Genomic DNA, 24,696 nt, shown 5'->3' on the forward strand with positions numbered 1-24,696 from the left:
CCAATCACATACATCAACGCCATCTACTGTCCACAACCACCTACACAGCTAGTATTTTTGTCTGTAAATTGTGTGTGTTCTGAAGGGCCGATTTGTCTATATGCGGGAGAAAAAACCCTGCTAAATAGTGAGGAGGAATGCAAAGCCAGAATCTACTGGCTACAGAGGGCGTGTAGATGCTATCTGACTGGTTAGTTCAGCTGGTTAATTATTAACTTCAAAATAAAGAAATTCCAATATATTTTCCCAGAAATTCTGCTAGTTAATGTAATACATTGGTATTTGGGTGTTGCAGCTAGAGCCAGTGGCGTATTCAGGTATAGGACGTATAGACCCGGGCCTAGAGCAGCAAATTTTGAGGGGTGGCAGAAATTTCCAGGTTCTCATTTTTGTAATTATAACATGTAACTTATATGATAACTAATAATTAAAGAATTGACAGCATACACTAGAAATATAAATTAAATAAACTTTAATATATACTTTCCGATATTTCGGCAATCGTCACGTTGCCATCTTCTTGGGAACTTAATACAAAGACAAGTGCACACAAGTACTACATAACAGCAAATGAGAACTGAAGCTAACGTTTTCCTAAAGTCCTGATGGTGCCCCCTGGCAGGCTATATTGATAGTTCTTGGCCTTTGGGCTAAAGTTCTTCTGATAAATGTTTCCCAAATTTGTTGAGGTTTGGCATGTTCCTAAGGGCTGAGGCTGATTCCATGAATAGTCTTTCATATTTGAACTTGCTGCAGTGTGTATTACTGTGGCTTTCTTCCATCTTATTCTGTGGCGAGTATCCAGAGCGTGGTCTGCAAGCCCAGAGTGGCTGTACTGGTGAAATCGGATGTAATCCTTGTGTTCTGAGATTCTGATATTTGCTGTCCTGCCTGTTTGGCCAAAGTAGGACAATTTACAGCTGCAAGGGACATGGTATACACCAGGTAGGTCTAGGGGAAGTGGTTGGTCTTTAGTGGAGCGGATAAGGGATGCCAATTTTCTATGTGGTCTGTAACAAGTGGTCAAGTCATGTTTTTTTAAGATTTTATTGATTTTTTCCGAGGTGCCTCGGATGTAGGGAATGGTGATGAATTTAGAGTAATCTTTTTTTGTGAAAGGGAGGGGGTGATGGGTTTTGAATAACTGGGTTAAGTATTTTTTGGATTCTTTTTTTTTGGGGGGAGGGGGGGGGGGAGGGTAGCCATTGGCTAAGAAAGTGTCACGGATGTGATTTAGTTCAGTGGTTAGGGCTTGATCATTTGAACAGATTAATTTTGCCCTATTGAATAGTGCCTTAATAACTCCTTATTGTTGTGAGGGGGGGGGGTGATGGGATTGTTGGTGGATGTATCTGCCTGTATGGGTGAGTTTTCTATAAACTGAGAAAACCAAGGTTCCATCAGGTTGGTGGGTGACTAGTGTGTCTAGGAAGGGGAGGTTATTGTTTTCCTCTTTTTCCAGGGTGAACTTGATTCTAGGGTGTTGGTTGTTTAAGTGTGTTAGGAAGGAGAGGAGTGAATCCGGGCCATGTGGCCAAATAGCGAACACATCATCAATGGAGCGAAGCCATATGGTAGGTTTTTGTGGGGCTGAGTTTAAGGCTTTCTCTTCAAAAGTCTCCATAAAGAAGTTGGCCAAGGGTGGGGAAAGTGGTGAACCCATGGCTGTCCCCTTTATTTGTTTGTAGAATTTTTCCTGCCAAACGAAATAGCCAGAGTTCATTGTAAACTGAAATAGGGCTGAGATACCAGGAGGAAATTTAGCTTGGATTAGCTCTAAGGTTTCTTTGAGGGGGACATTCGTGAATAGGGAGGAGACATCAAAACTGACCATTATGTCATTATGTTGGAGTGTAAGGTTTTCTATTCTGGCTTTGAAGTGGGCCGAGTTTTTTATGTGTGATGGTGTGTTGCCAGTATAGTGTGAGAGCACTTTGGCTAAATGCTTGGCTAGTTTGTAAGTGGGGGAAATCAATGCCATCCACTATGGGACGTAATGGCACATTTTCTTTATGTATTTTTGGGAGCCCATATATGCGAGGGGGGTCTAGAGTTATAGGGTTTCAGTCTGTTGGTAATCTCCACAGGCCAAGAAGTGACCTTCTTAAGGAGCCTACGGAGTTTTCTAATTTGAGAGTTGGTGGGATTGCATTAATAGGGAGGTAAGTGGATCGATCTAATAGTAAAGCCTTGAGCTTACATGTGTAGTCATTAAGATTGAGTACCACAGTGGCGTTCCCCTTATCTGCTTTGGTGATCACTATTTCTTTGTTTCTCTTCAATTCTTGTAGTGACTTGTATTCACTAATGGATATGTTGGATTTTGGAGGTTTTGATTTTGTGAGAACACAGACTACATTCAATCTAATATTGTTGATGATGTGGTTTGGAAGGTGGTGAATCCCGCGTTCAATTTGGATCATTAATTCCTCGGCCGGTAATTTCTTAGGAGCAATGGCGAAGTTGTGACCACGTGACAGAGCGTTGAGTGCTTCAGGCTTCAAGATAACTGAAGAAAGGTTAACTACAGTATTGGTTTGTAGTTTAGGTTTGGACGCCTATTTGACCACATGGCCCAGATTCACTCCTCTCCTTCCTAACACATTTAAACAACCAACACTCTAGAATCAAGTTCACCCTGGAAAAAGAGGAAAACAATAACCTCCCCTTCCTAGACACACTAGTCACCTGCCAACCTGATGGAACCTTGGTTTTCTCAGTTTATAGAAAACCCACCCATACAGGCAGATACATTCACCAACAATCCCATTATCCCCCCCCCCCCCCCCCCCTCACAACAATAAGGAGTTATTAAGACACTATTCAACAGGGCAAAAATAATCTGTTCAAATGATCAAGCCCTAACCACCCTAACCACTGAACTAAATCACATCTGTGACACTTTCTCAGCCAATGGCTACCCCCCCCACCCCCAAAAGAATCCAAAAAATACTTAACCCAGTTATCCACAACCCACCATCCCCTCCCCTTCACAAAAAAGATTACTCTAAATCCATCACCATTCCCTACATCCGAGGCACCTCGGAAAAAATCAACAAAATCTTAAAAAAACATTACTCGACCACTTGTTACAGACTACATAGAAAACTGACATCCCTTATCCGCTCCACTAAAGACCAACCACTTCCCCTAGACCCACCTGGTGTATACCAGGTCCCTTGCGGCTGTAAATTGTCCTATTTTGGCCAAACAGGCAGGACAGCAAATATCAGAATCTCAGAACATAAGGATTACATCTGATTTCAGCAGTACAGCCATTCTGGGCTTGAAGACCATGCTCTGGATACTCGTCACAGAATAAGATGGAAGAAAGCCACAGTAATACACCGCAGCAAGTTCAAATATGAAAGACTATTCATGGAATCAGCCTCAGCCCTTAGGAACATGCCAAACCTCAACAAATTTGGGAAACATTTATCAGAAGAACTTTAGCCCAAAGGCCAAGAACTATCAATATAGCCTGCCAGGGGGCACCATCAGGACTTTAGGAAAATGTTAGTTTCGGTTCTCATTTGCTGTTATGTAGTACTTGTGTGCACTTGTCTTTGTATTAAGTTCCGAAGAAGATGGCAACGTGACGTTTGCCGAAATATCGGAAAGTATATATTAAAGTTTATTTAATTTATATTTCTAGTGTACGCTGTCAATTCCTTAATTATTAGTTATCATGTTTAACAAGCGTATAAGCCTCTCAACAAGAATAATGTAAATTATATGCCGCATATACTTGGTAACTGGACACAAAGACAATACTAATCGCGGTCGGAAGAGATTGATGCATTGGCAGCTCATGGCTTGAAATCGTAGAGGTGCTGCAACTTTCGAAATAAAAAAAATATATATATATATATATATATACAGTGTAAATATGTATACACTGCAAGCAGTGTATACATGTTTGGATAAAATATCAAAATTACGGTAAAAATTAAAAAAAAAAAAAAAAAAAAAAATCAGACATGAAAAAATATCGTTTATTATCGATAAAATTATAGTTTAGTATAATTCAAAATGACTGAAAAATAAAATCACGATAATAAGAGAACTGTATAGGATTGTTGATGATAAAATTAAATATTACAAGTAAATATAAATAAATTAATAAATATATTTATATATTGAGAAAAATGAGGTGCGCTGCAGTTCTGTAGTGCCTATGCACGAGCTGTCCCAGGATTGATGCTAATTAATTTTGTGTCAGCATTATTCTTACTAACTGTAACAACTTTTCCTTCTTTATTATTTTGACAAATTAAGATTGTTAATTGTTGTATTTCCTTCAACTCTTTAGTTCAGTGTCCTGATATATTTGTGGCAGTTAAGACTTACTAAATCTGAAATTATTTTAGAGTTTTCAGTGCGCTTGTCATATGTTGCCATCAGAGCAGAGGTAATACTGTTTTATTGTTTTGCTTTTAAAAAGTTATAAATTTTGTAAATCATTCCGATACTTTCTGTGTATTTTAAATTACTATTTAAATTTTAAAACATGAGTGACGGTAGAAAGCGACTTAGTGGTAGTGAATATAAGAAGAGGAGAAAAGAAAAGGAAGCGAAAATTAACGAAGCAGTATCAAAGACAAAAAAACTGGACAGTTTTTTTGCGCCAGTATCTGCTAATAGTAATTGTGATTTGGAAAAAGAACAAGAAGTGGTTGATGAGACGGAAATTGAATCTGTTTCAAATGATGTGCCTACAAGAAATCCCAACAATTTGGCAGCACAGGTGATAGTGAGTAATGACCCAGCTGAGTGGATTCTAAATGACGTAACACGAGAGTATATCGCAGTTAACGGGTTTCCCCAAAATTTAGACAGTGATCTTTCAAAATCACAAAGAGCTTATCCTGACAGAGTAAGACATGTTTCTAAGAAACTCATTGAGAGGAATCTGATTAATGGCAAAATAATAATAAGAGATTTTTCTTGTTTACTCTCCTAGTACCAGAAAGATCTTCTGTGCACCTTGTAGCCTTTTTGGTGGAGGGGGAGCTGACGATAGTCACTTTGTCAGTAAATTTAATGACTGGAAAAATGCAGAAGCACGAGTGAGTCATCACAAGAAAGCAACTAGCCATATGAACTGTCTGATAGCGCTGAAACAAAGAGCAAATCTTGCAGGTAGAATTGATAATTCAGCAACTGGAAGAAGAAATTAAGTACTGGAAGGCGGTGTTAAAACGAGTAGTTGCTGTTGTAAAAATATTGGCCAGTAGAGGCCTTGCTTTGAGGGGAAAGGATGACATTTTCGGTTCTTTGCATAATGGAAATGTAATGATGTGTCTAGAGTTAATTAGTGAATTTGATCCCTTTCTTGCTGAGCACATTGCCAAAAGTGGGAAAATAGGATAAGGTTTCGTTTCCTATCTTTCCTTTACCACGTATGAGGAATTTATTAAAATAATGGGTGAGAAAGTAATCACATTTATTGTGGAAGAACTTAAAATAGCTAAGTACTATTCCATAAGTGTTGACTCAACACCAGACTTGTCTCATATTGATCCGCTGTCCTTCATTGTACAATATGTGAAAGAACATGGAACTCCTGTGGAGCGTTTCTTACGTTTCATTCCTAACGTAAGTCACAAATCTGAAGAGTTACAAGAGGCAGTTTTGACTTCACTAAACGAGCTTGGAATTGATGTAGCAAATTGCAGAGGGCAGGCATATGACAATGCTAGTAACATGTCAGGCAAGTACACAGGACTGTAAGCAAGAATTCTTGAAATAGATCCATTGGCCGAATTCACACCGTGCGCTGGACATTCTATGTTTCTAATTGGTACTTGCGCTGCCAAATCCTGTCGGTACTCTTCCACATTTTTTGATGTCCTTCAGAAAATGTACGTATTTTTCACATCTTCAACACATCGATGGAGTGTTCTAAGAAAGAACCTGGAAAATTCTGCAAAAGTAATCAAACATCCTTCGCCTACTCGTTGGTCAGCTCGTGATGATGCCTGTCGGAGTCTTCGTGAGGGACGGAAGGAAATAATTTCCACTTTGTCTGAAATTAAAAATGACACCACCCAGAAGAAAGTTAGGCGAACAAGTGGGATTCTATGGCAACTTCCAGAGGCTAGGATCATGACCTCCTATGAGGTGATATTCTCGCAAGAATGAATGTCACAAGCAAGAAATTACAAAGTGTAAACATTGATATAGGAATGGTGTGTGGACTGTACGGGTCCCTTGAAAAATATTTCAAAGAACTGGAGTTACTCTATGAATCCTATGAAGAACAGGAAGAGAAAAAGAGGAAGAAAAAGCCCATCAGGTTTTTTGACAACAGCACAGATGAAAGTAACGAGAAAGATCACAATTTGTGTCATAAGTATCACAAATTGTGTGATACTTATGACACAATTTTGCACAGGCTCTCATTCGCAATAAATCGAAGAAAACTGTCGTATGAAAACCTCTCGAAGGAGTTCTGGTTTCTCACAACAATGCATGTGATATGTGAAAAGGACATCATAAAAGGGGCAAAAAACTTCAAGAACACTTTTCGACTGATATTGAACCTGAATTTGTAAACAAATGTCTGCACTTCAGAGCACACCTAAAATCAAATGGCCTAGAAATAAATACATTCCTACAACTTACACAGAAAATTCGACAGGAAACCTTACAGTGTATATAGATCCCAATCTGGACACTTCTGTTACGATTTTTCTGTGTAAGATGGCAAAAAATTGCTCAGCTGAACGATCGTTTTCCGCCCTCAAAAGGTTGAAGGACTACCATAGAACAACTATAACAGAAGGAAGGAAGGCTCAGCAACTTGGCAGCTCTACAAATTGAGAGTGATATTACAAGGGCACTGGACTAGAAGGACATGATAAATACCTTCACTGAGCGAGCGGCAAGACATACAATATTTTAGGACATTTTGGGCGAGTCATAATATATATATATATAGTTATTTATATTACGAATTTACGATATGTAAATCAACATGTTCATTAAATATGAGGGGTGGCACTTTCTGCGGGCCTAGGGGCAGCAAATACCTAAATACGTCACTGGCTATAGCTGCTTGCAGTAAATATTAAAATGTAATTAAACAGAGTGCCCCATATGAGGAATCACTATATCATCTTGAACAGCCATTTTCTGTCCACTGCTGGATGAAGGACCTCCCCCCCCCAATGTCATCCATTCATTCCTATTTTGAGCCTTTCTATGCCGCTGAGTTCCTGCCATCCTTTGGCACTTTCCATCTCCAGGATACCATTCTGATATCAGCTTTGTCTATTTCTGAGTGTTACTTCTTGCAATTTGCCCATTGCAACTTGGATCTTTTAATGGCTATTATGTTTCTTACCCTAGTCTGAGCTCTGATCCTAATATGCTATCTATCTAAAATGGTAATACTGAGTAATGTTCTTTCCATTTTCCTTGGGAACTTGTTGGTCAATTTTTTAATCAAAGTTCATGTTTCACTTCCATGTATCATGACTGGAAGTATACAACTGTCAAATGTTTTTCTTTTAAGGCCGATTGGGATGTTTCCTTTGAGTGTTTCATGGTGTCTTCCAAAGGCTATCCAACCAAGTTGAATTCTATATATAATTTCTTCTTTGCAGTCATGCTCTAATGTGATCTTTTGTTGAAGGCAAACATGGGAGGTTACCATATCAGTTTCCTGGTGTTCACATCACTATATGCCAGCAAAGGTTGATCGATTGGTAAAGCCTCTGCTACTAATGGTGCAAAAAGTTAAGCAAGTTTGAGCACGGTTAGTAGTTGGAAGAGGATAAATTGTTCGATGCTGTTGGCACACTCTCCCTCAATGAGTCTTTAGACTCCCTGGAGGTGTCAAATAATAATAATATCTCAAGCACTAATTCCTTGAGTGATTTTAAAGAAAAAAAATTGTACTGATACCAATAAAGTAAATAAACTCGTATAGCAGAGTATATAAGTTCTTTTCGCTATACCCTTAGTATTATACTTTGGTCTAGCTACTCACTGATGAGATCTCAATAAAGATCGAAACTGGTCTGGGTAGTGATCTCCCACCATAATGTATAACATTATACATCTCCTAGGAGATGTATGATGTTATACATTATGGTGGGAGATCACTACCTAGGAGATGGGTTTTACATTATGGAAAATACTAAGAATAGAGATCAGAACTTTCTCCACCTTTGCAATGAGTTGCCCTAGTTTTTACTACGTACTTGAACTACATGCTTTAGCTTACGCTAGTAGTTGCCGATATGTTTATAGTCATATATTCAGCATGAAACTCTTTGATTTCGATCTTTGAGTTTCTTATTCAGTTTTAAAACAATGTGGGATTTAATATACACTTAATTTAAATAATGTTTTATATCACCGAAATGAAGCCTATTGGCTCTTTACTTTAATAATTTATGGATGTACCTTTCTGACAACTCGTATATCAGAGTATATACGTTATTTTCACTATACCCTTAGTATTATACTTTGGTCTAGCTACTCACTGGTGAGATCGCAATAAAGATCAAAACCGGTCTGGGTAGTGACCTCCCACCATAATGTATAACATCATACATCTCCTAGGAGATGGGTTTTACATTATGGAAAATACTAAGAATAGTGATCAGAACTTTCTCCACCTTTGAAATGAGTTACCCTAGTTTGTACTACGTGCTTTAGCTTACGCTAGTAGTCACTGATATACGTTTATAGTCACTATATTCAGCATGAAACTCTTTGATTCCGATCTTTGAGTTTCTTATTCGGTTTTAAAACAATGTGGGATTTAATATCCCCATAATTTAAATAATGTTTTACATCGCCGAAATGAAGCCTATTGGCTCTTTACTTTAAGTAAATAAAGCAATTTTTAAGAAAAATCTAGACTACTGTTAAATGCTTGGTTTAGAATTAAATTATAGACATTGTTTTAATTGTTGGAATTTGCATATGCTAACAGATTAGTTATTATGAATACTTGCTTCCAGAAGCATGCATGAATATACTCAGGCATCAAAAATCCATAGGTTAGATTGTTACACCTATTATCTTGAGAATACAGTATTCTCAGTTATCATGGTGTAACATGAAAAATAAATAACATAAATAAAAACCCCTGCATAAAAAGGATAATTTAATTAATAAAATATTCTTGCATCCAGTATAAATTGAGTAAAATGTAAAGGTCTATTGTTTAGTTAAGATAACAAAAGAAAAGAATGTATTAAGATGTATTATGATTAAACAAGGAACTTGTATTAAATAAGTAGCTAACTAAGAATTAATATAGTAATGCGATTAAGAATGAGAGTTAAGTGCATAAGTATAAAAGAATGCGTCATGAAATACGCTATGTAAGAGGCTACAGATTAAGCATTAAGTAGAATTCTGAGAAAAGGTTTAAAAGGGGGTTAAGATACAGGCTAACAAGAGAAATAACGGAATATCGCTTAGGGCCTATAGCCGGATAGAAACTTCGTTACGAGTTGCCGATCAAAATGACGTATGGCGGCCAAATGCTACCCAATTGGTAGACAGACGGAAAACAAGTAGGAGGTGGGAAAAAGAAGTAAGAAAGGGCACCGTTAGGGAAGCAGCTATAAAACAGTTGGTAACCCCCCCCCCTCGAGGCTTTTTTCGAAGAGTAGGCTCTTTTGGGTTTTGGGGGAAGACGTTTAGATAGTCAAGGAGGCTTGAGGCCTTTTTGCCTTTTGCGAGAAGAGAAGAAACGTTTGGATAGTCGCGGTGGTTTGAGTTTGGTTTTCTAGTGGATTTCATGGTGTTCCTGAGTGGAGAGATATGGCTTATATCCTCATGCCACAACGAGGAATCGAAGGTGAGTGGGAAAGCTATTCCCGTATTCCTATGTAGAAAGCGAAGTATACCACAGAGTCATAGGAAGTTGTGAAAATATTGATGTCCTCGTTTCGGATAATACAGCCGACGGCGCAGATGTTTATATAGCCCCGAATTGCAAGAAGTTATGCAAGCAAGTTCGTTCAGTAGAAGGTAAAGGCCCGTAAGTGAAGCTAAAGAAAGGTATTGTGAATTTTGTCTTATGTTAACTAGAAGCTGTTTGTGATAGGTACCATTGTCATAATACGGAACTGTTAAAGTGATTAGGGAGAAATTATAATAGGACTTTAGAATTTGATAGAGAGTGTTAAAAGTAAGCTAGCTAGTGTAGATAATTTATGAATAATTAATTATCCTAAGAATCTTGAGTGCCTACTACATTGTAAAAGAAAAGATAATGACATAGTTGTGTGTTAATGAAGTAAATGGTTTTGTTAATATTGAGTTTGATTAGTGTAAATTGAGTAATCAAGTAGCCTGAGGAATTTGAATGCCTAGTGTGATGTGTAGAGAATCGGAATTTGTCATAAGTATGTGCTAGAGTAGTTAATGATTTTATCAGTGTACTTGAAGTTAAATAATCTAATAATGTGTGGTAATCTAATTTTTTCATGTTAAGTGAATTCATGTTTTGTATGAAGTTTTGTGGCGGCATGATCGTAGTATCTTTTGTCGAATCATAGCCCAACTACTTGTATTAAGCTAAATTTAGTGTGTAAGTAATTTAGTTGAGTATTTTGATATGTACCATGTTTAGAGAAATAATAAACCTTTTGTTTAATGATAAAGAAAGTTGTCTGATATTGCTAATCCAATGCACCGCTTAGAAACATTCGAGCCGAACCACGCGGGAAATCAATGATAAGAAACGGGAAGTTTAAGGAATTAATGTTGAGTAACAAGGAATAGTGTCACGACTGCAATAGTTACACTTTCAGATATTTGAGGTCCTTTTCTCTGTTTATGTATAAAATATCTTAAACTAAATATCCCAAAGGGCGCAGTTAAAATACAAATACTAGGGATACTACGGGGAACAATAGCTCAGATATTGGTAAAAATTTAGGTGATGTCTTGAAAGTAGAAGTTAGGAGAATATAGACGAAGGCAGTTTGCAAGAAGACAAACAAAATCGTAAGATAAGTTAGGGACATAACAAGATCAAGAAACAGCTTTATTGCATCCTAGCATTGGTTTAAAACCAAGCAACTTTGATGTGCACTGTTGGTTAGATGGAAGAATTTTTACTTTTGACTGTGAACACAATTCCATCATTTGCACCCCCAGTAAATTACTCCCTTGATTCCAAGTGGTTTAGCTCTTAACTTCAAAAGTGAAAAGAAAAATATCTGAAACTAAACTAAAAATTAAACTTTCACACAGATCTTAATCCCAGGGTATATATAAAGTATTCTCTTAAATAACCTTAATAACCATATTAAACTGATTAAGAGATTGAGAATTCAGACACTTTTATAATCAAAGAAAAATATCTTTAATGCACAATCCTATTCCATTCATGTGTCGTCTCCTATCTAGGAGGTTGACTACCATGATGTGACTCATGGTTAACTACGGGCGTGTGGTGAGGACCCTATCTTTTCCACACATTGTCGTAAGTATTCATGACTCTAATCCGTGTGTGCTCACGGGGCTGGTTTGCCTGTTTTGAGGGACGAAAAACCCGAGTTTTTCGTCCCTCATACAGAGACTGAGTTAGCCGGCCTCCCTATGAGACCGGCTAACTCACCTTTAATCGAAGGAGACCAGATAAAGGTTTCTCACATTATAGATGGGAATCAAACCCAGGTCTTTCCAACCAAAAGGTTTCGTCTATACCAGTGTTTCTCAACCTGTGGTCTGCGACGATGGGACAGGTGGTCCGCAGGCAGACTTAAATTAATTAAATATATATTTTTTAATTATCCAAACAAAACAAATTAAATAAGTAAAAATTATTGAAATCAAATGGAGACTTAAAAAAACCAACAAATAGCGTCAGAATGTTCAAAGGCAGAAGCTATAAAACTATATTGTTGTTCACTTCACCCCTCTTTTATTATTCGCCATTCTACTGCTAAATTTGTAGTGGCAAAATGATGAATAATAAAAGAGGGGTGAAATGAACAACAATATAGTTTTATTGCCATAGACAGTATGGAAAGATTTCTTAAATGCCAAAAAAGTGCCACTCGGGGCGGATCTCCCGCTTCCCCAAACTACGCCTCTGTGACTTAGTGGTTTGTAGAATTGTTTTAGGCATTTTACTGGTCCTTGGGCTTAGAAAGGCTGAGAAACGGCTGGTCTATACCAACTAAGCTACAGAGGCTCTTAATTCACAATATTTTATTATTATTAAGAAATACCTCTAGGGAATTAGACTCAGCAGGAGGCTACATACTACCGGAACTAGGTGGCATACCTTTTCTTGAATTCATTTACACCACATGCATTCATCACCTTCAAAGAAAGGCAATCCATTCCAATCACACATCACTCTATGAGAGAAAAATCCAGCTTTCACCCCTTCTTGACTGCACTCATTCTCACCTAGTCAAGTAGCCTGTGTGTCCTCTCTCCACCCATCATAAAATGAGAAATGCCATCTACTTGTATCATATCACATCATCCATTTTTCTCCTGTTTGCTAGTGTGTGCAGTTCATAAATTCACATTCTGTCTTTATAATCTGCATTCCACAATCTCTCTATCTTTAACTCTCCTCTTTATACTCTCTCTCAGCAATGTATTAACATCATCATCATCATGGAAACAGACCAGATCTGAGCACAATAATCCAAGTGAGGTCGCATCAATGCCTTGTAATGAAACAAAATTGGCTTCCTTATCCTTACATGACAAATGTAAGGATAAGGAAGGATAAGGATAATGACAAATCCTTACATGTACAATGCTGAACAAGGTTCGTTCAGCATTGTAATTATTCTCTGAGTTGTATTTGCAATATTTGCTACATGGCCCTCAAAATTTCAACTATCTATCTACTAAAATTTTATGATTCCTAGCCTGATCAATTTCTAGCATAATCCCATCAATATAATATGACATTAGTTATCTCATCACACTCAAGTGCATAACTTTACATTTACTAATTATGAACTGACAACTGTTTTCATATGTACCACCTATTCAAATAATTCTGCAAATACTGCAGAATTCCTGATTATCCTACCTATCTTTGCATCATCAGCAAACAACTGAATGTCACTTGTGAAATCCTTCCTAATGTCCCCAATAATTTACAGATAAAATAACAATGGACTAAGGACTGAGCCCTGTGGTACACCACTGGTCACCAGAAATCTTGCCAACTAACATCTTTCCTATGCCACTTTTTGATATCTGTCTGTCAGTCAGCCATCCTCTAATCCACACTAATATTTTATAATCCAACCTTACATTCTCCAATTCATATCAATGATTTCAACTACCCCGAGAATCCTAAATAAAACAATTATGACTCAAAAACTTTTCTGGAACTATTTCTATAATAACAGGAAAACGATAAAGTTTCTTTCAGTTATAACTGAACAAATCCTATATGACCAATGAATACAATAACTTACACTTGTCTCTTTTAAAAGATTTCTTCTCTTAGTCGTCCCAATAGATTAGCAGTCCATATCTATAAATTTGACCAAAAATGCTCCAAAGTACATAATTCAAGGTCAAATTCCAGATAATTGGAGTAAACCTCTTTCAATATAATCTATAACAAGGGAAATATAGCATACACTATCAGAGGAATTTCCCTACTGAGTATTCAGATAAGATTTTGCATTTATGAGAGTATAACTCAGAAGTGGCTTGCTAAGAAAAATTATTGAAGAGAAACTTGGTAAAAAACAAACTTCAGTTCTGAACAAAACCAGGGTCGTCTAGATCAGACTTTTATATCAAGAAAAACAGTCAAGAAATAATAATAATAATATGAAGGAACTGTATTTATGTATTACCAATCTGGAAAAGATTTTAACATCTCCCATCTACAAAAGGCTGTAAACTTACAGTATATAGTACGGTGAGTGGAATAAGGAATTTTTTTTTTATTTATTTTTTTAAGTAGCCCAGAAAACCTGCTCTAGAGACCAAACATGGAATTTTATCAAGCTGCTTCAGAGCTTCAATAAATGTTTCTGTAAGTGGATGAAAGATAGCATTTTTTTAAAAGAATTCTGTTAGTTTTTCAGATGTGCCTTGGATATATGGAATAGTGATAGCTTTCGTGCACTACCACTGTGCTGAAGAGTTTGTGCGGGTTTGGGTTTTTAATATTCTTTGGATGTGGTAGGAATTGTAGCCAGTGGCTAAGAATGTTTTATGAAGTTCAGTGGCGAGGACAATGTAATTTGAATTAATTAATTTAGCCCACTTACATAAAGTTTTAATAATTCCGTACTGTAGAGAGGGAGGATGTGATGTGACTGATTGTGAATGTATCTACTGATTATTGAAAGTTTATTTTTGTTGAAAGTATATTATCTACTGATTGTGTGAGTGTGTATGGGTTTTCTAGTTTTCTGTAAACAGAGAATTTCAAGGATCTATCAGGCTGGCTACCTAGGTAAGAAAGGCTATTGTTATTTTCTTTTTCTCATATGAACTGGATCCTGGAATGTTCACTGTTTAGGTGTGTTAAAAATATGTTGAAGGAATCTAGGCCATTCAGACAAATGGAGAACCCATCATCAACAAAGAATTTCTAAAAATAAAAACTTGATACATCAACAAATTTGCTAAATTTGTTGATGTATGGTGATCTTTAAGTAAAGAACCAAGTTTTAATGTGTAATCATAATAGTTTAGAACTACTGTAGCATTTCCTTTATAAGATTTAATAATTACTATTTTATTATTCTTCTTGATTTCTAATAGTGCTTCAAATTTTATATAGGAGAAGTTACCATTTTGGAAATTTTACTTGAATTAGTACATTAGCTGATATTATTGGTAATATGGGTAAGAAGGCTGAGAATCCCACATTCAATTTGAATTATAATATCTTCTGTAGGAATTTTTATAGGTGCAAGTGCGTAGTTGTAGCCAAGAGGTAGTGCACTAATATCTTCCTTCACCCTCAAACCAGAAGCAATTAGTGCACTACCTCTTGGCTACAACTACGCTCTTGCACCTATAAAGATTCCTACAGAAGATATTATAATTCAAATTGAATGTGGGATTCTCAGCCTTCTTACCCATATTACCAATAATATCAGCCAATCTACTAATTCAAGTAAAATTTCCAAAAGGTAACCTCTCCTATATAAAATTTGAAGCACTATTAGAAATCAAGAAGAATAATAAAATAGTAATTATTAAATCTGATAAAGGAAATGCTACAGTAGTTTCTAAACTACTACCATGATTACACATTAAAACTTGGTTCTTTACTTAAAGTTCGCTCAACCTACCTTCGATTAGACTATGACCTTAAAAATACACAAATCAGATCAATTCACTGACTCCTTAAAAATAATCACCTCCTGGCCTGTTGATGTTACTTATAAATGAAAACCATATAATTCTAGGCACCTCCGTTGCATATATGTGCTATCCAAAATTCATAAGCAAAATGTGTCAATAAGCTTAATTGTAGATGCTATTGATTCACCCACATACAGATTAGCCAAATTCCTTTCTAAACATGCTTGCAACACTCAGTGACACATAAAAATCTCACACCACTTCAAAGCCATTACTATAGAAAAACCTCAAACTCCACCACACTGACGTTATGGTCAGTTATGATGTCTCCTCTCTGTTTACCACTTAAAGCCACTTTAGACATTATTCAAGCTGTATTTTCTTCCTGATATTTCAATTGTTTAAGTTTACTGTGAACTCTGGCTATTTCCTTTTGCAGGGAAAATTCTACAAACAAATAGAGGGGACAGCGATGGCTCCTCACTATCTTCAGTGGTACAAAGAGCGTGTACAGTGGGATGTGATACACTTGAATAAAGGATTAAACCAAGAATATAATTTCTTGGCATCTATAATTTATTCTCTCATAACAATTTCGAATACACTGCATCCTTCAACTCTATTTGAACTGATTTTGCTAGTTGTAATTCATATTGTATTGCATATTATAGCAATACTGCTATGATTTACAATATTTCCTTCCTAAATCACATTGCTTATTTTCTCTGAAAGCACAATACCTCTTACTTGCTTTTCCAGTGAAAATATCATCCTCTGCCAACCAAGCCTCAATAATTATAACTTTTGGATAATCAAGATAATAAATGTCAAAAAAAAATCTCTTGAATCATTTAATAAATGTCCAATTTAGATATTAATGCATTTGGATTATGTTCAGAAAAGAATATTTATAAAGATTCTGAAAAACAGTGCAACTCATTTTGCACTGTTTTTCACCAAAACAAAGACTTTAAGAATGTGAATTTCCAAATGAACAAATATAAAAAGATCATTTTTATTTTATTTTTTTTTTATTATTCTATAAGATTCAGGTTAACTTAATCCAGCCACTTAAATCATTTACTTTTTTTGTAACATCTGATTCCCCTTCTGAAGTATATAATTCTGCAGAATGGTTTCTAATTTGTTTGGTCGCTGACTTTCTGGATATATAATGCCATTTGAATCAATTTCTATTTTTTATTGAGACAAATCAAATATGCAAAAATAACAAAAAATTTACATAGGTATGTACATTAATATGCTTTGATTTAAACCTCACTTGATCATAACTTTTTTTTTTTTTTATATTTTATTTTAGATATATCATGATCGTCATCATGAACCATGAGCTCACTGCCCACTGGTGTCTGATGTCTCCTTCACTATCTTCTTCCACCTTTCTTTGTCCAGTGCACAATGTCACAGTTTCTGTACACACATTCCCCACCAGTCCTTTATGTCATCTATCCATCCTCTGTGTGATCTACCTCTTCTGTTTACACCATAATACCAAACATGAATGTCTTTCTCTTCCGGTTCTCCCTCATTCTGCAGATATGCTCAAATAACTGCAACTACCGTTGTATAATCATCTGCATTAAATTCTCCTTTGGTTGTATCTTCTGATAGAGCTTTTCATTTGTAATTTTCTGTACCATCCTATTCTTAGAATCTTCCTGTAACAAGTTCTTACAAATGTCAAAATTCTTTTTCTCGATTCCTTATTTATCACCCATGTTTCAGCTCCATACAGTACACCGCTAAAGATGCATGTTTCCAGTACTCTTAGTTTTGTTTGCAGGCTGATCACTTTACTTTTCCAGATGTTATCCATATCCTTCAGATTTGTTCTTCCCTTTGCAATCATGATCTTTATTTCTTTTTTTACAGTCCAAATCATAAGTCATTTTACTTCCCAAATATGTGAATTTTTCTACATTTTCTATATCAATTCCACCCGCTTGTATCTTTTGTTTCATGTTCTTCTCACCAAATACCATTGTCTTTGTTTTTTCCAAGCTCATAATAAGGCCAGATCTCTTCCCTTCCTCATTTAACAGTTTCAATGTTTTTTGTAGTTCTCTTTCATCTTCTTCAATAATAACAATGTCATCTGCATATCTGAGATTGTTAATTCTCATCCCATGTACTGATATTCCTTTTGCATCTTTCTTTTTATTTTATTCATTGTTCTTTCTAAATGTGCGATGAAAATACTTGGTGATATTAGGTCCACCTGTCTAATACCTCTGCCTGTCTAAACCATTTCCCCAAATCATCACCTATTCTAACTGCTTCAACTGCCATTCTTATATACATCTTTTAATATAGCTATTAGTTTTCTATCAGTTCCATAGGATTCTAGCACTGCTAATGTCACTTTCTGGTCAATACTGTCAAATGCCTTCTAAAAATCAACAAAGCAAGTATATATGTTTTCGTTTTTTCTCATAGCTTTCTCTGCTATTAACCGCATTGTCAAAATCTGTTGAACTGTAGTTCTATCTTTCCTAAATCCTGCTTGCTTGTCTGCAAGGCATGCTTCCAATTGTGTTCTCAATCTTTTTGTCAATATCATCATCATCACCTTACCAAGGTGACTTGTCAAAGCAATTGTTCTATAATTTTTACATTCTAGCTTATTTCCTTTTTTTGTATAATGTCATTAATATCAATTTCACCCACTCCTGTGGCATTTTCCCTTCTTTCCATACCATATTACATAGTTGGATTTCTGTACCCATACTTTCACCACTATATTTAAGCATTTCTCCAGTGACGTTACATTACCTCTTGTTGTATTTTAGCCATCCTATTGCTTTTTTCTACCTCTCCTCTTTAAAATATCCATATCATACTCATTACGTGGTGGTGATATCTGCTTCAATTCTTCAATCAGTTTCCTGAAGCTATGTAAATCTAGTTTTTCTTCATATAACTCACTTGTCCACCACTGTACAATTTTATCTTTATTCATCAATACGTTGTCTTTTTCATCTTTAATTGTAGTCTGTTTCGGTTGCCATTTTCTATTAATGGTTCTAATAATTTTGTACACTTCCTTAGTTTTATGCTCTCCATAGTGCTGTTCTATATTATTGCATTGGGTTTCTAACCATTTCATCATATCCATTCTGACTGCTTTTTTCACCTCATTACACTTTCTTCTATTTGTTCTGATGTATTCCTTCTTATCTTCAACATTCTCTTCTCCTGCACTAACTTCAGTATTTCTTGTCTAATCCACTTCTTCCTGATCTTCTCTTCTTCTGGTACTGTTTCTTCAACTGCATCTTCTATCGCCTTCATTACTCCTTTCACTCTTAGATTCGAATTTTTTTCTTTGTACACACTTTTCAGTTTCTCTTCTAACACTGTTCTGTACCTTCTTCCTATTTCTGCTTCACTTATTCTTGCTGTATCTCTTCGTTTCTGATGATGGGGTTTATATTTTCTTTTTAATTTCAACTTGATGTTTGCAATCACTAAACTATGATCAAAGTCCATTCCTTGAAAAGTTTGCCACTGCTGACTGATGTTAACCACCTTCTTTTAAATGTAATCATATTGATCATATTCTTGGTTTTCCCATCATTTGAATGCCACATCCATTTTCTACACTCTTTTTGTTGGAATCTTGTGTTACAGATCACCATCTCATGGTCCACAGCATATTCTAACATTTTTTCACCTTGTTCATTTCTTTCTCCAAAACCAAATTTTCCCATGATGCTTTCCCAACTACCATTATTTATTCTGATTTTGGCATTCCAATAACCTTCAATAATTAGTCCATCTTGCTTTGGTATTGATTCTATAGTCTCTGTAAAATAAGTCACTATCCTCATCTGTGCTGTCAAATGTGGGTGCATATATCGGGACTATTGATATATTTTGCTTGGTTTTGTTTGAAATCTTACTACTATGATTCGTTTATTGACTGGTTTGTAAGCCAACTCCTGCTTCGTGCCATGCCCTGACCATATGACTTTGCATCCATTTATCTCTCCTGATGATGTCCATGGCATCTCCGCCAGTCCTAGTATATCACACTGATATCTCTTCATTTCCTCGCAAAGTAATTGTAGTTTTCCCGACATCCAAAGTGTCCATACATTCATGTTCCTACTGATATTAGTTCTGTTAGTTTCAGTTGTCAATGCTCTGACCATAAAGAAAAAAGACGATTGTTATCTGATGCCTAAACATGGACCTTGTTTATCCAGTCAACATCCAAGCCGGCCTTTTTTTGCTGTTGATTGTATAGGCATCAGATAACAATCGTCTTTTTTCTTTACAGTCAGAGCATTGACACTCATCTGACTGACCCTCCTGCTTTATCCAGGCTTAGGACTGGCAATAGACCCCTAAGCATCCCATGGCAGAGTAGATATAGATGTAGTAGATATTTTAGATATACCAAAATGACAAAAATTTTACACAGGTAAATTAATATGCTTTGATTTAAACCTCACTTGATTATAACTTTTTTTTTATAGCCTAGCTGTTACAAAAGGGATTGCTCCATAGCCAAAAATAGCTTATTTTTTTTCTTTTAAAACTTGAAACAATTTAGAAGCATTACTTGAGAATTTTTTTTCAGTACTAAAATAACAAATTTTTTAGATAACACATCGTGAAAAATAATAACACACTTTTTTTACAGTGTTTTATAATACAGCATGTGTGCTATTTTCATTTCTTAAAACTTCTCTGTGCTATGCATTGAGTTCATAAGCCTAACCGTTTGGGATGGGGGGGGGGACAAATTTTTATGACTTACTAAGAACTAGAAGGAAAAAGAAGAAAAGGATACAAAATACTGCTTCAATAGCTCCTTGTCTCTGAATATCATTGTCTGTTGCACCAAGTTTCCCTAATACTTTATCAAGTACTGCATTCATAGCTGCTATAGTAATAACTTTTGTCATCATTCCCAAACAACGAGCTGCCATGTGACGCACTTCTGAATATGGATGCTCCAAACAACAACAAATATGTGGAACAATGGACTGAAGCTACATATAAGAGGAAATGAAATAATTTAATCTCAATAGTTAATCAAATAATATACTGTAATATAAATGAAAACAGTAATGACTTATTATTATTATTATTTGTTATTTTAACATGTTTGCACCTTCAGAGTGGTGAATAAGGTTTTAGAAAACTTGGTCAGGAATAGTTAGAGAATTGGATGATTGGATTTTGCAAAAGCATTTTCAGGAAAATTGCTCCATGCAAAATCTGTGCTTAAACTGTAACACATGGAATTAAAAAACAGACAAAAATAGAGAACAGGCTGAGATAAACATATTTCAGGGATGTATATGGATAAGAAGTGTCTGAAAGAAGAGTACTGCAATGTTGGGTGCTTGGCATTACTAAGGGGACACCTCCAGGAAGTCAGGGACTAATCAAAGAAGGTCAAATATCGCCTGTCATACCTTTTCTTGAATTCGTTTACATTATCTGCACTCACAACCTCCAAAGGAAATTCATTCCAATACTATGAGACACCTCCAGGGAATCAGGAACTCATCAAGAAAGGTGACATATCACCTGCACCAGTCATCATACCTTTTTTGAATTCATTCACATTACCAGCACTCACAACCTCCAAAGGAAATTCCTTCAAATTATGCACCTTTTCTATTTTCATCCCAATATACAACTGATAATGTAAATAGTTTGGTGAAAGATATGTAAGTCTTTGCTATTGATGCAATGGTGAAGAGAATAATCAAAAATGTGACTGGTTAGTTGGCATGTAATTAATCCTCACTTCAGGAGGATTTGGATTGAGGACAATATGGGCAGATATATATATAAGGATATCAGTACAATGTGGGAGGTAGACTTCGGAATTGAATTCAGAGATGGAAGTCTCTTAATAATGAATTTGGAAGATGGAGGATTAGGAAAAAGGTAGAGTTATCAGAGTGATAGTTTACAATGTTGAAGGTCTGGGGACAAAGAAAAAGTGGCGAGATCTTTAAACAGTCCATAACTGGACTACGATGTACAGTTGTCACATAGTTTTTCATGGTTATATGTAAATTTTAGTAGAATAACTAAAGTAATTCCATAGAAGCAGAAAGTAAGTTATGAGGAAAGACTGAGATAATGTAAACTGTAAATACAGAAGAGATGAAATGATCAAGGCACATAAAGCTATTAAAAGAAATGGACAATGTAGAAATTATATGTCAAAGGTTGGACGAAATAAGAACAAGAGTCCATCGCAGAAACTTGCTTAAGGATGTAGTAAATAGAGTTATGAGAATTTTTATCTCTGCCTTTCATATTTTTTTGGAATGGAGAGTGGTAGGTGAGCAAATGGAATGAAAATCTATATAGTGACATGAACATGAGGATTGTGAGTGAATTTCAGATGTGCTATGACAGATATTGTGGCATTTAGAGTGTGTTTCCTGCACAAAGGCTTGACTTGGTAGGAGATGTGATGTAATAATGATCATAGTAATAACAGCAAATTCCATTATATATACCTTTAAATGTGTATGCAGGATACTATGTATATGACAGTACTACACAATTAATGTTTGCTTTATTGCTAGAATCCTATTATGAATAATAATTTTCTTCCAATTTAATTTGTTATTTGTCAGGTCCCCTACATAGTTACATCTAATGTTTTGGCCTTCTAAAGCATTACTAACTGCATCAATCCACTTTCTTGGAGTTTGCTGTCTTTTTTTTTTGGTACCATCAGAATACATGTTTTGTTTGCTTTTTTGCTTTTCCCTCTTCCATTAAGTGACTAACTCAGATTAGTTCCACTGGCACATTCCTGAAAGTTAATAAAGCCAAGTTTTTTTACTATTATCTTGATTTTTAACAGGATCTGTCATTGATGGCATCTTTGCTCCCCTTATTTTACTTGTGCCTTTGGCATCTAATTTTTGATCTAACCTATCTCTAAGTTACATAAGGTTTGAACTGGGAATATGGCTCTCTAGAATATGACTACTTTCATTTTTTGGTAATATCTCTTTTACTACATCTTGTTGCTTTTATCACCCACCTCTGGACTCAAGTCATGGAAAAATTTGGAGAAACTCATGTAGCTGCCCTTGACATTTCAAAGGCATTTGATAGGATTTGGCACAGGAGACTACTTAGCAAACTGACATTGTCTATTGTCTGCCTTCCACACTCTGCAACTGAATTGCCAACTTTCTCACAGGACACTCACTACATGTTAGGGTGGATGGTTTCCTCTTCTCATATTTACCGTTGGAATACCCTGGATTTCATTCTTTCACCCACTCTCATCCTCTTGTATATAAATGACCTGCTCTCACAGACATCAAATCCTATCCATAGCTTTGCTCATGACAGTACACTCCATTCCTCCTTTTCATTTGACAAATCAATCCTCAAGATCCATCACGACTAGCTTCCCGAACTCCGATCTCCTAGCTATAACCTAATAGGGCAAAGACAACCTTGTAGACTTCAATGCCACAAAAACTCAGTCATGTCTCTGATCTTTAGCAAGATAGAGCTCTTATCTCATTCTCCTTACCTTCAATAACACTGAGATATGCAAACACAATCAAATATCCCTTCTTGGACTGACCTACATCTCCGATCTTTCCTAGCACAAACAGATTTCGACTATAGCTGAAATAACTATCAAAAACCCCAATTCACCCAACCATGGAATATTGCTCCCATATTTGGAGTAGTGAGTCAAAATTCTCTCTAAGATTGCTCAATTCCATCCAGGAGACAGCAATCCTGCTAATTAACGATTCCTGTCTCAACGTATCCACTTCAATTTCTCCCCCCCCCTCTCTCAGATGTTCAGTTTCTGCCTTGTGCCTCTTCTACAGATACTTTCATGGACAGTGCTCTGCTGATTTGGCCACTATTACACCTTCACTTTTCTTCAAAATCATAAGAATAAGAGCCACTGCTAATTAACATCCTTTTACAGTCCATCTTGAAACTCACTGAACCAATTTCACTACTTCCTCTTTCAATTCATTTACTTCTGTTCTTTGAAACAGCCTCTCCACTCTTTTTTTCCTCAAAGAATATAACCTTCAGCTTTCCAAACAAACTGTAAACAGATTCCTCCTTTCTTTTTATCCTCTTGCCCACATACAGCACTAATCTGCTTATAGGTCTTGTGACCTTTCGTGTGTGGCTCAGATATGAAATAAATAATAAAAAAAAAAAATTAAAGTCCTTAACCCTTTTTCAAACTGGTTCTCTAGCAATTGTGCAAAAGCAGTCTAAATCAAAAATTCAGCATATTCCCAGTGGTTCAAGTGAAAAACTTCAGCCTCTCACTTAGTTTATATTGTTATTACCTGCATTATAAACTAAGTGAGAGGCTGAAGTTTTACATTCATGATGACAAAAAAGTCATCATGAATGTAAATATTTGTAAGAGCCATATTCACTAAGTCTGTCTCCTGGTCACATGGTAATCAAACATTCTGGTCACTCACCAAGGCTGTGGGATGCAACTTCTGTCCTTACACTTTTCAACCTCTCTTGCATGCCAATGGTACAATGGCAATATCTCATAAAGATAAGGCAGACCTCTTGGCATCAATTTTTCCCTTCAACTCTAGACAAGCAAGACAGATCTCCTCTCGCTACTCCACAAACTACACAAAGTATTCCTCCTCTGAAATTTCACCAAAAAGAATCAGAAAAATAATCCGTTTCCTTTATGCTGTTAAATCTTGAATGAAGGGATTTCGTTGTGAAATATTTCATTCAGGATTTTACAAGCATCAAGACACTGAGAGAAATACTTGTATATAAGTAGAGATGTTAATTGCTTGAAAAAATTTATTAAATAAAGGCTTTTAATATTGGACTATTGGAAAGTTCGCAAACGAGACATTCGGATTAGTAACATGCCCCACGGCAGTCAAGGTACAATATAAAAAGCTCGACACCACTAGCTTGCTCTCTCTCGCAGACTCTCAGCACTCTTCATTTGGTTGCTTCTCTCTCAACTTTGGCACAGGTCACTCGAGGGGGTCCAGCTCGAGTCATTCCCTGAGATGAATACGTGAGAACAGTCAACAGAACGATGTCTAGACGCAGTTATGCAGCGAGCCAAGTGTGCGGGCATTTCGTCAGTAGAGCGGAAACAATCAACACAAGCTGATCGTCATGCTAGACCACGTGGACCAACTTAAGCAGAACTGTTCTCGTCTACATCAGAGAGGATAATTCATGATTGTCAGTTTCAGGCTGGACCATCGGATAGACAACTGTGAGGAAGAAGAAGGAATGAGCTGTGGAAAGAATTGTAAGGATCAAGAGATAGACCCAACGAAGTCCGAAGGTCCCAACATACGAATCTTTTAGTTTCCCTTGTGCGTATAAAAGAACTTTGTGTGCAATAAT

General features: G+C 36.1%; 1 protein-coding gene across 1 annotated transcript in view; it reads right to left on the bottom strand.

Moving 5' to 3' along the window:
• Hel89B (histone acetyltransferase 1) overlaps positions 1-24,696 on the bottom strand; it is an 863,997-nt gene that overhangs the window by 288,684 nt on the left and 550,617 nt on the right. The window contains exon 25 of the mRNA XM_090405810.1: positions 20,111-20,312. Within this exon, the coding sequence (XP_090261936.1) occupies positions 20,111-20,312 (202 nt within the window). The remainder of the gene's footprint in view (positions 1-20,110; positions 20,313-24,696) is intronic.

Source organism: Typopeltis vanoorti, chromosome 15, assembly GCF_054136105.1.
Source record: "Typopeltis vanoorti isolate ZY-2024b chromosome 15, IOZ_Tvanoo_1.0, whole genome shotgun sequence".
NCBI lineage: Eukaryota > Metazoa > Arthropoda > Arachnida > Uropygi > Thelyphonidae > Typopeltis > Typopeltis vanoorti.